Source organism: Arachis ipaensis, chromosome B3 (assembly GCF_059453495.1).
Source record: "Arachis ipaensis isolate K30076 ecotype BB chromosome B3, ASM5945349v1, whole genome shotgun sequence".
NCBI lineage: Eukaryota > Viridiplantae > Streptophyta > Magnoliopsida > Fabales > Fabaceae > Arachis > Arachis ipaensis.
In genome coordinates, this window is record NC_142438.1 from 141,267,480 (window position 1) to 141,284,226 (window position 16,747).

Genomic DNA, 16,747 nt, shown 5'->3' on the forward strand with positions numbered 1-16,747 from the left:
AACTTTTGGAGAATATCCCAATAGTAAAATAATAGACATCCAATACCTAGTCGTTGACTGTAAAAGCCCCTATAACATCATTCTGGGCAGACCATCCTTGAATGCATTCAATGCAATTGTTTCTACTATGCATTTGTGTGTTAAGTTCCTTTTGCAAGATAGCAGGGTCACTACTATATATGGAGACCAAAAGGAAGCCAGGCAATGTTATAATGCCTGTCTAAAGAACGAGCAACCAAAACAACCCGAGCAGCAATACGTCTAGGCAGTCTATAATTCGGAAAAATTACCCCCAGTGGCCGAGTTAGACCCAAGGACCAACCACCAAGAACGGCCAATGCCAACTGATGATCTTACTAAAGTTCAATTAACAAGCAACGAAGCCAAGTGTACATACCTCGGCAGCACACTAACAAAAGAAGAACAAGATCAATTGACCGAGCTCTTAAGACAAAATGCCGATCTTTTTGCATGGACTCCCGCAGACATGCCAAGAATAGACCCCAACGTCATCTGCCACAAGTTGGCCATCAACCCATCAGCCCGACCTATAGCCCAGAAAAAGAGGCACCTCGGCGATGATAAAAGAGTAGCCTCCCTCGAGGAAACTACAAAATTACTCAACGCCGGATTCATCAAAGAACTCAGATACTCCACCTGGTTAGCCAATGTGGTAATGGTAAAGAAAAACAACGGTAAGTGGAAGATGTGTGTGGACTACACAGACTTAATAAGGCATGTCCAAAGGACGCATACCCCCTCCCATGCATTGATAAACTTGTTGATAGTTCCTCTAGTTTTCAATGTTTAAGCTTTATGGATGCCTACTCTAGTTATAATCAAATTCTAATGCATGAAGCTGACCAAGATAAAACTGCTTTTATCACTGACAACGGTAATTTTTATTCTAAGGTCATGCCATTTGGACTCAAAAATGCAGGTGCCACTTATCAAAGACTCATGGACAAAATCTTTGTAAATCAAATCGGCCAAAATATCGAAGTCTACATGGACAACATGGTAGCAAAATCCAAACATACGGCAGAACACATCACTGACTTGAAAGAAATTTTCCAACAACTCTGACGATATAACATGAAACTTAACCCAGAAAAATGCGCCTTTGGGGTCCAGAGTGGAAAATTCCTCGGGTTTATGCTGACTTGCAGAGGCATAGAAGCCAACCCCGAAAAATGTCAGACTATCCTAAACATGAGAAGCCCAAAAATAATTAAGGAAGTCCAACAGCTCACAGGCCGACTTGCAGCGTTATCCAAATTTTTCCCCCGTACAGCACACCGATCACATCACTTTTTCAAAAGTCTCAAGAAACACGAACAGTTTAATTGGACCGAAGACTGTGAAACGGCCTTCACTGAGCTTAAAGCCATACTATTAGCACCCCCATTATCCGAACTCCAAAAGTCGGTAAGCTACTTTATCTTTATTTATCTATCACTAACTATGCTATCAGCTCTGTCTTAGTAACAGAAACAGGAAAGCACCAACATCCAGTGTATTTTGTCAGCAAATACCTCCAGAACGCCGAGATCAGATACCTGAAGCTGGAAAAACTAGCTTTGGCTCTTGTAACAACTGCTCGCCACTTACGGCACTACTTCCAGAGCTATACAATTGTGGTCCAAACAGAACAACCTTTGAGGCAAATACTAACGAAGCCTGACCTGGCAGGAAGATTAATCAAATGGTCGATAGAATTGTCGGAATATGACATCCAATACCAATCCAGAGGGGCCATTAAATCGCAAGCACTGGCCGACTTCATTGCGGAACTAACCTCGGAAGAAAAAGAGACAAAGGACAAACAATGGACACTATATGTCGACGGAGCCTCAAACAGTAAAGGCTCCAGAGCTGGAATACTGCTCGAAGATGAAAAATGAGCAGCATTAGAACAATCTTTGAAATTTACTTTTCATGCAAGCAATAACCAGGCCGAATATGAAGCTCTAATAGCAGGACTAAGGCTGGCTACACAATGGACATCACACAGTTAAATGTCAAATGCAATTTTCTCCTCGTGGTACAACAGGTAACAGGTAATTTTCAGGTAAAAGACCCACTATTGAAAAAATACAACACTGTCGTCACTAACCTCATTAGCAACTTCCAACAAATCAATATATCCCACATACCCCGGGAACAAAATAACAGAGCAGATATCCTTTCAAAACTAGCAACAACAAGAAATCAAAGTACCACGCCGATGCTATCTCAACTGACACTGGACGAACCTAGTGTCATCTTACCAACAATGTCGAGTATTTCACAGGAGGATGACTGGAGATCACCCTTCATAACCTACCTGCAAACAGGTAACGTCCCAAACAACATTCAAAATCCAAGAAAGTTCAGGAGAAGAGCAAGCTTCTACACTCTGCTTGGCGACGAGTTATACAAGAGAGGATTCACAAGACCTCTACTACGATGTTTAAACATAGCAGATGTCGGGCTGGCAATGGACGAAATCCATGAAGGTGTCTGTGGTACACACATCGGCGGCTGAAGTCTAGCTTCCAAAATCTTGCGAGCCGGTTACTATTGGCCAACATTACAACAAGACTGTATGAACAAGGTCAAACACTGTGACCACTGTTAACGCCACGCACCGATCATCCACAACCCGGCCGAACAGTTACACTCATCCGAGATATGCTGGCCTTTCAACAAATGGGGACTCGATATACTCGGACCTTTTCCACCCGCACCAGGACAGGTTAAATTTTTAATTGTCGCCATTGATTATTTTACAAAATGGATAGAGGCAATACCTTTGGCAAAAATCACTTCCGAAAAAATAATTTCTTTCGTATGGAAAAACATATTATGCCGATTCGGTATTCCTCAATTCATTATCACTGACAATGGTAGACAATTTATAGATCAAAGATTTACAAATTTTTTACAAAATTTCAAAATAACCCAACAGTTCTTTTCTGTCGAACACCCACAAACTAACGGTTTAGCCGAAGCAGCAAATAAAATCATTTTGCAGGGTCTCAAGAAGAAGCTCGAAGACTCAAAAGGAGAATGGGCCGAGCTTATCCCTGAAGTGTTGTGGAGCTATAACACAGCTGAACAATCGTCAACAAAGGAAACACCTTTCAGACTCGTCTATGGGTGCGACATAATGATACCTATAGAAGTATCACTACAAAACATCAGAACCATGAAGCTCGGCGAAAGACAAAACGTAGAAAACAGAAGAACCGAGCTTGACCTCGTCGAAGAAGATAGAGACATATCGGAACTACAACAACTAGATTTTAAACGAGCTATAGCTCGAAAATACAACAAGAGACTAAAACCAAGAATACTATCGAAGGGATACCTCGTCCTTCGAAAATTCGAGGACATACGACGGCTGCAGGGACATGGAAAGCTAAGTGCAAACTGGGAAGGACCTTTCCAAATATTCAAAGTCATTGGCAAAGGAGCTTACACACTAAAAAAACTTGATGAAACTATCTTACAAAATAGTTGGAACATATCTTCTTCAAGATTGTATTTCAGTTAGCCTATAAGTCGGGCAAGGTGATGCACTCTTTTTCCTACTACTAGATTTTATCCCTAATGAGGGTTTTGCTGGAGAGGTTTTAATGAGGCACACCACCCCGCACACAGTTCATCATATTCTAATTCAATCAAATTTTATCCACATTCTATACCGTACTATAATCAAATCTAACAATCGAAAATATTCAAACATGTAACAGAAACATGAGCCAATATACTAACGTTCGGCTAAATGCCAGCAATTCATAACAAACGTATCTAACAAGGCCAAAATGGCCACAAATCCAAACAATCTTTTCAAAAAACAAAAGTCTAAAACTAACACAGTCTAAACACCAGGATTTTCATCCTCACCCTCATCATCATCATCATCGACCAGTTCAGTCCCAACAACTACTTTGCAAGGGTCCATCGCTGATAGATCCACAGCAGGCACCAGAAGTTTTGCCTGCTCGGTAGCTCTGTCAAAACCAGTAGCGAACATCTCAAGCCCATGGTCTTCTTTCTCACCCTCAAGCTGCTTCTTCTCAGCAGCAAGGACAACCAGCATGGCCTCCAAAGCAATTTTTTCCTCGTCGAGTTTCTTTCCAGCATCCCCGGCAGCAGTCAACTTCTCTTGCAAAGAATCCACCAAGTCCAGCGCAGTATAAAGCTTATTCCCCTTCTCCAAATTATCCTACATCAGTTGGTCAATTGATGCCCTATCAAACGAGTCTCTCGCATGTTTGAGCTCTTGCGTTTGACCAATCGACAATAGCCGAGCCCCTATCACCTGAAACAAAATAACAGAATGACTTACACAGATAGCTGCTAACACCATCAAAACAAAACAAACTAAGACAACTTTACCTGAAGGTACTGGCAGACACCCACATCACCAACTTCTTGCACCAGCTTAACATCAACAGTGTAACAACCACCCTTCTAGAAACAAAATTAAATTCGAAATTTGAAAATCAGTTAGGAGATAGGCTTAGAATTTTAAATTTATGGATAGGAATCTAGTAACCACCCTCGGTTTGAAATTAAAATTATCCCAACCACCCTATCCCCAAATGTATATAAATAGGGGTGCACCTATAGGTAGAAAATAACTTCTCTCAAATACCAAAACCTCTCCCTTCTCTCTCTACAAAATATATTATGTGTGCAAATACAAGAGGCAAGCTCAAAGAAGCGTTAGAAAAAAAAAAGAGTAGGGAATTATGTTTTTTTTTAATGCTTGGCATGTGTTATGTTCCATTTTTATTTTCTTCCATTCACGAATGTTATCATGGCATTAATTATTTTTCACTCATCCTTTATCCATGTTGATCATGTCTGTCCATCATGTTATTCATGTCTTCTTAAATCATTAGTACATGTCTCCTTATGATATTCATTCAATTATTTACTATACCTATTTTTGTGCTCTTTCATATGATATTCCCTTAGGGTCGAGAGTACATGCCTTCTTATAATGCTTATTCAGCTATTTAATATACGCCATTTTATTATGTGCTCTCTTATATTATTATATTATATTATTCCCTTAGGATCGAGAATACATAACTTCTTTAATATTTTGTGCAATTATTTAAAATGCCCTATTTCCTGTACTTTGATATGACATCTTTCAATCCATGCTATTATACTACCAAGATCTTTTAATTAGAAAATTCATACATATGCCAGAGTCTCATATTTTTTATATATCCCTTTATCATCATAATTGTCCCTTTTCTTGCATGATCTCTTCTTATATGATTTTCCTCTCGTGTATGGTTAAACAAAACCTAATTATAAATTAAACTGAGGGAATGATCCTTCGGTAAGGGAAGGTGACCTCCAAAGACAAGATATCGATATGATCCTTCGGTAAGGGAAGGTGATCGATCGAGATGAACCTTCGGTAAGGGAAGGTGATCGCCAAAACGTTTGGGATAAGAACCTTCGGTAAGGGAAGGGGACTCCCACCTTTTATACCGGTTTGAGCTCAATACCTTCCATAAAAGTTATAAGTTAAGAAAGGAGAAAGCATGAATGAAAAGTTTGATTATGTTTTTTTTAAGATATATTTATGATTATGTTGATGTTACTTAAGATGTTATCCTTCTATTCTCTTTCTATGTTCTTTCCTTTTTACCTATATGTTTTACGCTTTACAAGAGGTTCATATTACATGCCATATCGTACGACTTTCTTTTAAAATCCCGCACGTGGGCTGGAGATAGATATGGAGGTGTTGCATAGCACTCCTACTGAGACGTTAGGTTCTCATCCTTTTTTCTTTTCCTATACTGTCTCCAGAGGAACATGGCACAGCGGATAGAGACGACGCAGTGTCCCCCGAAGGTAACTTCTGAGTATGACCCCTCGAAGCACGCGTGGGTAGTTACGACCACTACTACCGTACTCCAAACTATCTACTTAGGTCGAGAGTTCGTGGAAGGAGAATCTCAGCTGCTCATCGAGTCCTAGTTCATCCCACACAACGGAACCAGATCTTCACTGCGCGAAAAGGTGTTGGAGGAAAACCACTGATACCTCGATACGTGAATAACTGAAGGGTCCTAACCAAGGATAGGATAGGACACAAGTATGGGAGCCTCTCCAACAAAATTAGTTAAGACGTATTAGTTTCTTTTCTTTGTTTAATTACCTCTAAGCATTTTATTTTGAACCGTACTCATGGATAAGGTTATTATTTCATATTTATCATCATTTTAGTACTACTTGTTTTCCTCTTCACACGTACTTCCTCCCTTCCTTGCGTAACGATTAAGTTCAGTCTCTTTCTCTATCGAGTGTGCCATCTTATTTAAAGACCCTCAAAGATAGGATATAACTTAGGGTGTTACAAATAGGGTTTTGGCAATACTCATCAGCCACCACGCTCAACGGAAAATGCTCACACTAAAGAGATGAGACCTCCTGCTCCCCCTTATACCCATGAAGACTCCTCTGATTCTCAACAAATTTTTTAACCTGCTCCATATCAACCTCTTCCCCACCAAACTTATCCTCGGCTGCCCCTGAAACTTTCTCTTTCCGACCCACGCTTTTTCGCTTATAGCTCACCTTTTTAGCAGGCGACGACTGATCCACCTCATCCTCTTTCTCAGCCACAGTATGACTACTGGAACCCTATTTTCCACATTTTTTGTTCAAAAAATGCCTTCAAGCTATTCGAAGTCATCTTCGGAGCTCTCTCAACTACAGAAGAAAACAAAACACACATTAAAATCAATAAATCAACAAACGAGACGAAGAATATGACAAATTCACAACTTACCAATATAACCCAACAATGCATCACTATCAGATTCTAACTCCAAAATTTCCACAACAGACAACAAACTTGAAGACGAAATATTGTTAACCAAAAACTCTACCAACATCTCATTCTCATACTCCATTTTCTCTAACCCTAGAATCTGCCTAGGCCTCGGACAGCAAAACAAAGGAAATCTTTCCAACAGGCAATCATCAACATACCACGGAAACTCCTCGGCAGCACAAGACACTTTTACAAACATTGACTTAAAACCTTTGTACGACGACTTGTATAGACTAAACACAGAACGACCAAGAGCACTAGCCAAGTTTATCCAACCCCCTCTCCTTACACCCTTACATTGAAACAACGCAAAAAATACTTCCAAAGATAGAACCAAATCAAGATAAGACATCAATACCTGGAAAGCCCTAACGAAAGTCCACGAATTAGGATGTAATTAGGAAGGTGCGCATTTTATTTGATTCAAAACTCCGCATTCGAACTCATAAAAGGGAAATCTCAAACCCAAATAAACAAAAACACAACTGTACATAAAGAAATACTCAAATCCCTCCCCACGATGATATACACGATCAGAAGAATAGCATGGCAAAAACACAAGACTAACACCGCTACCCGCCCTAACCCATGAAGAAGACGCACCCAACTGAGCCAAACTACGATCATCATCAAACATAGAAGCATACTCTTTAACCGACTCTGCCACCCACAAAAAAGGGTCCCGGGGATCCCACACCCAAACCTCCTCAACGATCTTATCTTCATTTTCAGAAACCCCTTTCTTCCCTCGACCCTTAACATTCTTACCCACAACACTCTTTCCTTTATCCATCAAAAAAATAAACCAAGAACACACACATGCAAAATCAAGTTATGAAAGAAAACCTAACATTTCCTGCTCATCTTCACGATAAATGCGAAAAACTGGAAAATGAACTACAATCCAACCCGCTTCAACTCCCACTATAGACACGACCTTTCGAAAACCCCAGCACAATCCCAACCGTTAATCTAAGACACAACCATTATGATCGTGGAAAGAGAAACGGAAATAGCCTCGTTCCTTGCTACACATTAATTGCAACTGTCCCATCAACTCCACATTTCCTCTTTCCCAACGCACTAAAAAGAAAAAATTCAAAATCTACCGCGAAAATCAAAACCCACAACAGCAAAGCCACCGAAACCCTTCACATCTCCGACGTATATCTAAGCCATCTACACCACGGTCTTTTCATTTACAAGCCCAAACAAAACACTAATAAACAAGGATGAGCTTGGGGGCTCCCACTGATTCTGATTCCAAACTATAAATCATCTTTAAAGCTCACCCTGTTTATAACTCGGACTTCCAAAACAGGCCGACCTTGGGGGCTATGATCTGCTTCACTTAACTCGGACTACACCAACAAACTCGGAATCAGAATCAACAAAACAAGATAAAGCAAAATAACTTCCCCGCAAATCTCTCTACACTCAAACCATCGAAGTCCCAATAACCAAAATAATAGCAAACACGACTCTATCAAACCTAACGGAAGTCCAATAGACTAATAATATAAATCCAGAAGATGAGTCCAGTAAAAGGTACGCGATTCATTCCAATCTTATTCTGAACTCTCTCACACTCATACTTACTTGAGCGTTGGAGTCCCTTCTCAGGTATCCAACGCCGCCTCCCCAGAAGAAGACGACGTTCCACTCCCCTTGCTCCAAGGAAAGCCAGTTCAAGCGCTAGCAGACGAGCTATACCTCGGAGACCCTATTTTCACACAGGAACAGATAATATTAATACTAACTAGCCAATGAATCTCATTTAATAATTATCCAAGAATTAGTGTTTGTTTGAACGCTATTAAATTGATTAAAAAAATTTTAATGAAAAAAGATATTTTTTTTATTTTTTAGTGTGTTTGGTAAATTTCTAATAATAAAAATAAAAATATTAAAAAAATAAAAAATATCTTTTTTGAAAAATTACAATTCACATCTTTTTTTTAAAATATTTTTTTTTTAAAATATGTTTTTCACCTAATAAATGAACAAAAAAATACTTTCATCTTATTTTATTCAAACATAATTGATAAATAAAAAAATATTTTTTTTAAAATATCCAAAAAATTATCTTTATTTTGTAAAATATATTTTTTAAAAAAATTATTTAAAAAAAAATCTTTTTTAAAAATGATGCTCAAACAAACCCTTAATTAACTAAATTAAGGATTCACCTAAGTTTAATCAATAGATGGAGTATTTTAACCTTATGTTCACATAGCTTGGCATGTATAGGCACCATTTCAATTCCAAAAAAAAACTTCTTTGATTAAGAATCTCATATTCGTCTTATATCCAAAAATTTTCACTTTGAGCTTTAAAAGATTGAAAAGATGTTTATACTTTCTATGATTTTTTAATAATTTATTTGTTTTGTCTTGTATTTTGTTTATTTTTAAATAAGATATAAAAATACTATTTTATTTATTTACTTTTACCTTTGTTCATGTCAAATTATGTGTTTTTTATTTTAATAAATAAATTGAATATAATAATTACTAAAATAAATAATTTAAAAAATATTTACCGAAATAAACATTTTTTTTATTTCATTCACAGATATCAATAATTCAAACTTTTAGTATGTAATTAGTACATACAAAAATTGATAGGAGAGATTAAAATAGATATATTTGATCAATTAGTATTCAAAAATAATATATAAAAATTTTAGATTAAATTATGATCCAATTATGGGTAGCGTGAGGTTGATGCACGATAAATAAAACACAAAAAGATGATATAACCATTTGTCAATTATCTGAAGAGGTTGATGGGATATGGTAGGAAGAGAATTAAAATGGTTATTTTTCACTATCCAAATGGGAGATAACCGTTTCAATTCTCTTCACACTATCCGTCAATGTCTCCTAACCGTTTCAAATTTTTAAACGAAATAATTAAATATAATTTTTGAAATTTTAAATTTTAAATTTATGAAATTTCGTTTGTTGCATGGAATTATATAAAAATTTGAAATATAATTTAAATATTTTTATCCCATATTCAATGGAGATGGATTGATTGATTGGATGCTTCATTAAGGGGTCAATCCAAGATAACCGTATTAATAGTGGGCAGTTTAACGATGCACTTATGAACGTGTTAAGGTGCTTATTTTAAATGAACCGTTCATCTTCCTTCTTATTTAAAATGGACGATTTATCTTTCTTATTATTTGAAACATTCCATTCTTAAGAGTTTGATAAAATTAAAAGTATTAATATTTTTTATTATTTTCAAAAATTATATTTAATTATTTATAAATACATATATCTCGTTTACAATGTATATCTCGTTGATACTGTAAACGAGATACAAGAAAATTAAAAAATTACATATATATGTAAACGAGATATATGCAAAATTATCTCACAGTGTAAACGAAATAAATAAAGGATATTTATTTCGGTAAATATTTTTTAAATTATTTATTTTGATAATTATTATATTTAATTTATTTATTAAAATAAAAAATTCGATGTTTGAGTGTCTCTCTAACAATAAAATAAATAAATAATATGTGAAAAATAAAATTTAAGCATTGCAATAATACCACCTTTATTGTTATTTGAGCTAACATTAAATAGAAAACTAATATTTAAGGTAGAAATCAGAGTAGTAATGCTAGGGTATTTATCACATATTTAAAAAATAATAATATTATTGAATATTTTTATATACTTTTTTGTGATATATGAATATCTTTTAAGAAAATGTAATGACTACAAATTTCAATATTTTAACTTTTGATCATATGAAATATTAAAGTTTAAAATAGAAAAAAGATTAAAAAAAACACTCAAAATCATTGTAATTAAGTTTTAAAATTTAAAATACTTTTTATAATCTTTATCTTGTTGATAGCTATGCTATAGGAAGTTTAGCAACGCCTTTTTTTAATAGTAATTTTTTAGCAATATTTGAAGAATAAAAATTTATGTTAATGAACTAATATTTTTAATTAAAAAAATAAAGAATTGGCCGACACAAATATAAGATGAATATAAAAAAAGTATTAATGACAATATGTTTTCTTTAGTTATATTATTATCATTATCACTTAATATTACCAACAACTCACAATAATAAAATTTTGTGGCTTACAAAAGTCAATTCATTGTCATTTAAATTTAGACCCTTGGTAGTAGGTAGTACTTGCCATTATCTGGAATTTAAGGTGTTAAAAAATTTGAAATCATAAAAAATAATCATATACTAATATCAAGTACTAATAATTATTTATGTGAGATTTAGTAGAGTACAACGTGAAAGAAAGGAAATAAGAAAATAAACCGCGTTTGAAATTAAAAAATAGAAATTAAGATAAATAAAAAAATTAAAATTTTATATTTATAAACAAATTTTTTTTATTTCATCAAATATAATAATCAATTTCAATTTCAAAAAACAAACACAACCTAACAGTTTGAGAAAAAATTGGGTCGCAAGTCTCAACAAATATGAGGTGGAGTTTTATATTGAAGTATACTTTTTCTATTGATATTAGTTATAAAAAGAAGGACTTACCAGCAATATGAATGAGAGAGGTTAGCAGGAGGGAAGCTGGGAATGCGGCAAAAGAAGTGTTCAGAATTCAGATACTGATACCAGAAACAAACCACCACTGTATAATTCAATATATACCCTCCTACTTCTACTCTCTTTTATATATAAATATATAAATATATAAATATATACTAACCTGTTGGGTTGCATTACAGGAGAACTCTTCATAAACTCTCATTTGAGACTGACTCGTCCTTTGTTGTAAGCTTCTCACCAACTTCTCAGCTCGGCGACTGTATGTAAGAGAAAATAAATTAGATATGGAGAAAGAAGATGAGAATAATGTTTCTGTGGAGCCTCACGCTATTCAGATATCCGGGTCAAATGATGAACAAGTCAAGGCTGATGATCATGATAATGACAATGATACAACAGCAGTACAAGTACCGCAAACCAAGACAAGTTTGGTGGTAAAAGAAGTGAAGAAGCAAGTATGGCTGGCAGGGCCTTTGATATTAGTGTCTCTTCTCAATTTTGCAATACAGCTTATATCTATAATGTTTGTGGGCCATCTCGGCGAGTTGGCTCTTTCCGGAGTTTCCATGGCCACATCCTTTTCTTCTGTCACTGGCATTGCCTTAATGGTGATCAATTCGCTTTTCCTTTATCTCTTTATAATAGGAATTTTCTCCTCTTCGTTTCGTTTATTATTTCAATTTGTTAAAGAATATCAAACCAATTCATTAGAACTTTTTGAGAATAACTTTTTGTTTATGATTGCCAACTGTTTCTATTGAATCTGAATTAGTACTGATGAACCTATTACTATGACCTTAGTTTGAATTCTCTGTTGGTTTCATATTATAACAGATGGGAATGGCAAGTGCCTTGGATACATTTTGTGGCCAATCATATGGAGCAGGGCAGCATCGCATGTTAGGCGTACACGCGCAAAGAGCCATGATTGTTCTTATGATCGTATGCGTACCCGTTTCCATTATTTGGGCAAACACAAAATCCATTTTGATTTTATTTGGCCAAGATCATGAAATCTCTGCAGAAGCTGGAAGATTTGCTCAGTTAATTATTCCATGTCTTTTCGCCTTTGGTCTTCTTCAGTGTCAGACTAGATTTTTACAGACACAGAACATTGTAATTCCGATGATGTTCAGTTCTGGGGCAACTACTGTACTACATGTTGCTTTGTGTTGGGTGTTGGTGTTCAAATCTGGATTAGGGAGCAGAGGAGCTGCTATATCAAATTGCGTAGCTTATTGGGTGAATGTATTGATACTCGCTGTGTATATCAAGTTTTCTCCTTCATGTTCACAAACTTGGACTGGCTTTTCAATGGAGGCATTCCATGGCATCCCTTCTTTCTTGAGACTTGCTATTCCTTCTGCTGTTATGGTTTGGTAAGTCTCTACTCAACTATTGCTTTCCTCAGCATTACACTGTTGGAGATCCTCAAATAATGTTTTTGTTTGGTTCCCCCTTGTTCTGAACAGCTTAGAACTATGGTCATTTGAATTGATGGTTCTCCTGTCCGGTCGTCTTCCAAATCCAAAGTTGCAAACATCAGTGCTTTCTATTTGGTTAGTAGTTCTCACAATTCTTAGCTACCAGCACTTTTTACATGTTATTTTGGATATTATTATTTGCACCGATCTAATAATGTTGGCCAATTCAGTTTGAATACAGAATCAACTCTTTGGATGGTCCCTTTTGGATTAAGTGGAGCTATAAGGTAACTTAAAGTACTACTGTGTGTTTATCAACATTTAAAATTCTTTGACAACAAAACGTTGAGATCAAGTAAACGGTTGCAATTGCATGATTGTTTGTTTATGTTGCAGCACTCGTGTATCTAATGAACTTGGAGCTGGTAATCCTTGGGCTGCACGCTTAGCAGTTCGTGTAGTGTTAGTAATGGCCATTATTGAGGGTACCCTGGTTGCAACCGTGATGATAGTTATACGCAATCTTTGGGGCTACGTTTACAGTAACGATGTACAAGTGGTTCGACACGTGGCACTCATGCTGCCAATCCTCGCAGCATCCATTTTCTTGGACGGACTCCAGTGTGTTCTTTCAGGCATTGTTAGAGGATGCGGTTGGCAGAAGATTGGTGCCTTTATTAATTTAGGGTCTTATTATTTAGTTGGGGTTCCGTCCGCTGTTGTGTTAGCTTTTGTTTTGCATACTGGAGCAAAGGTATTAAATACTAACATAAAGTCTATTGTTATTATTCTTAGAATGGCTTAATTACGTATGTAGGGCATTGTGTAGGGACTGTGGCTTGGAATCATAATTGCCCTTATTCTTCAAGCACTTGGTCTGATGATCATAACTGCACGTACTGATTGGGAGCGAGAGGTGTCAACCTCTTACCTACTTTCTATTTTGTCTTTCTTCATATTTTATGACTTTATGATTTGCGGTTTGTTACTCATATCATTTAATTTGTTTCTTTGTTCAGGCAGAGGAAGCTACTAAAAGAGTCAATGATTCAATAACACCAGACGTCTCTTGAACCTACCTCATGTCATATTCTAAATTAATGTATACACCAAGGATAGCTTACAACAGTGAAATGAAGTTTTACTATACTGATACTATGTTTTTTTAGCAATTAAACATAAAGCAAATATAAGTGATGTCTCATTAGCATTTAAAGGTCTGTATGACTACTGTATTCCATTTTTGTTTTCATCATTGTTAAAATATTCTATGAAAGGAATTCTTAATTTTGTTAAACTTTTCATATTTATTCGATTGAAAATTTTAACATAGTACAAAATTATTTTTTTTGAAAAAAAGAGCTCAACATTAAAGTGGAATAAAGAAACACAAACAAGAATTATAAAAGATAAACCAACTTGTATATTATTTCTGACATAACCATTAACAACATAGATTATTTATCACACTATTCTGTAACACATGAAAACGATTGATTCACACAAACTACAATTTTTATTATATTATTCTGAAATATGACATCATTCTATTATAGCCAAAGTCAAATAGTCCATATAATTAAGAAGAACCCAACTAATCCATAATGTGCTCTGTGTGTAATGTGTATTGTTGACCGAATCTTGTACTCAAAGTCTGATTATGTGCCCCAAAACAAATAACAAGCTTCCATGAATAACTTTATTCATGTAGCATATTACAGCTTGATATACATTATGTACCTAAACAGATTCACAAATACATCATGTATCTTAGCTTTGACCACCAAACACTACAGCTTGATATACATTATGTATCTAAATAATAGCCCCCGCCAAACGTGATGCCGGTCTTATCTGAATTGCCAGTAATAGTATATTCTTTTTAAACCATTAATTAAGTATTCATTGTCAAGTCATAATATATATATATATATATATATATATATATATATATATATATATATATATATATATATATATATATATATATATATATAATAAATTAATAACTCAGCGCACTGATTAATTTTGAAAAAATAAAAAAATCAAACTGTTCCTGCATAATAATCTTGTCTTATGTATATTTTGGTTTTTGAAAGAATTAGACTTTATTTTTTCTGTACGAAGATGAGATATACTTTGGTATTATGAAAAAAATTATGTGAATATTTTCAAAAGATAGTCACTGAAATAATCTAAAAAAATATTTATATTTTTATAGTAGGTAAAATTATTATTTTGGAATCTTAAATTACTAGTGTGAGAATTGATCACTGGAATAAAATGTATGATATATTTTGTGCGTTATCTATTTATAGGATTAAAACGACCATTCTGTCAGAAATATATTTTAAATTTGACCGAATTATAATAGTTGAATCACAAAGCATCATTGAAAACTTTAATGAATTGGTTATTTCTGAAAGCCACTGAAGATCAAACTTTCAGAAGCAAGAGTAATGTGTTGCAATATCAAATTCCAACCACTGTTTATATAGAAGATACTAATGCGCTAACAGTCTAATACAAAGACATCTTAACAAATTCCTAGTGAACCTTATTGGAATAAGCACGTCCTTCGGTTTTGGTCAAAGAAGAAGCTCAATTACTATTGTTAATTTGTTATATATTATTTTGGTCTGAGCTCAAAATTAAATATGCTGTACACCAACCGCTTTCACTTTTATTCTCCTGGTGGACAGTATTAATGTATTGTACAATGACCTTAATGTACAACTACGGTTTTATTTTGGAAGACCAATTAAATTTGTCATGTTGTATCAAAATTTAAATTAAATTAAAATAAAATACTATAGTGATAATTCTCACATTTAATTTTAAATCACTATATAATCTCATAAAAAAAATATAGAGTACCAACATATTATTTATCAACTTATTGCTAATAATAATTAATTATTATATTTTAAACATATATATAAAGAGATACAGAAAATATATCTATAAGGACACTTCTATTAAACACAATTATAAAAAATATATTTTTATTAGACACATTCACAAAAATACTTCTATTAAATATAATTATAAATAAGAGTCAACAGAAATTAGCATGGGAAATGATTTGTTGACTCATGTCTTGGCTATTTGTTGTTCTTGACCAATAAGACACTAGTATAGTAATACTAATATGTTCAAGACTGAATTCCAGTGTCATTTTGCAAAGCTTGCAGTAAGATTTTACAGGTATCCTTATGGGCCTAAATTTGGCTTAGTGAATATAGTCCAGGGGAGGGGAGAAGGGCATTTGCCCCCATCAAGCATTGATGTATCTACAGTTAATTTTGTGCCTCTAAAATTTGTATTTGTTTTTCAAAGAATAAAATATTATTTTTATCCTAAATGTTTGGGGTAAATTTTATTTGTGTTCTTAACGTTTAAATCGTCCTATTTGTATCTCTACCGTTTGTAAAAGTAATTCAATATTATCCTGCCGTCAATTACACATCATGAGTGTTTTAGTTTGAGTTTTAAAAATTTCTTCTTGAAGTTAGAATACAAATGTTTGAGATAGAATCGATGATTTACTCCGAAAAATAGCTCATCAAATGTTGAAATTAATTTCTACAACATTTACATAATTCACTTTTCTAGGGATATAATTGAATATAAACACAAATAGTGAGTATAATATTAAAATCGAACACATCCAAGTCCTAATTGAGAATGAATACATTCAAGTGAGAATAATTAAAAAATATAATCTGATTTGTTAATATAATTGATAGTAGGATAACATTGAATCACTTTTATAAACGTTAAGGATACAAATAGGATGATTTAAACGTTATGGACACAAATAGGACTTACCCCAAACGTTGGGGACAAAGCCGATATTTTACTCGTTCTCCAAATTATCGATTTTATTCTTATACTACTGTTATGT

At 34.4% G+C, this 16,747-nt stretch overlaps 2 protein-coding genes across 2 annotated transcripts; both read left to right on the forward strand.

The window, feature by feature from the left end:
- The first annotated feature begins 1,999 nt into the window (after positions 1-1,999).
- Positions 2,000-3,538, forward strand: LOC148572636 (uncharacterized). The gene is made up of 2 exons (XM_088507667.1): positions 2,000-2,053; positions 2,951-3,538. Exons 1-2 carry the CDS (start codon positions 2,000-2,002, stop codon positions 3,536-3,538), a joined length of 642 nt encoding a protein of 213 aa, XP_088363793.1.
- A 7,847-nt stretch (positions 3,539-11,385) lies between these two features.
- Positions 11,386-14,183, forward strand: LOC107631771 (protein DETOXIFICATION 16). Its single transcript, XM_016335315.3, has 8 exons — positions 11,386-11,500; positions 11,596-12,024; positions 12,251-12,795; positions 12,889-12,975; positions 13,071-13,127; positions 13,237-13,594; positions 13,670-13,756; positions 13,860-14,183. The coding sequence occupies exons 2-8, from the start codon at positions 11,701-11,703 to the stop codon at positions 13,911-13,913; spliced, it is 1,512 nt and encodes a 503-aa protein (XP_016190801.1). The 5' UTR covers positions 11,386-11,500; positions 11,596-11,700; the 3' UTR covers positions 13,914-14,183.
- Positions 14,184-16,747: the final 2,564 nt, after the last annotated feature.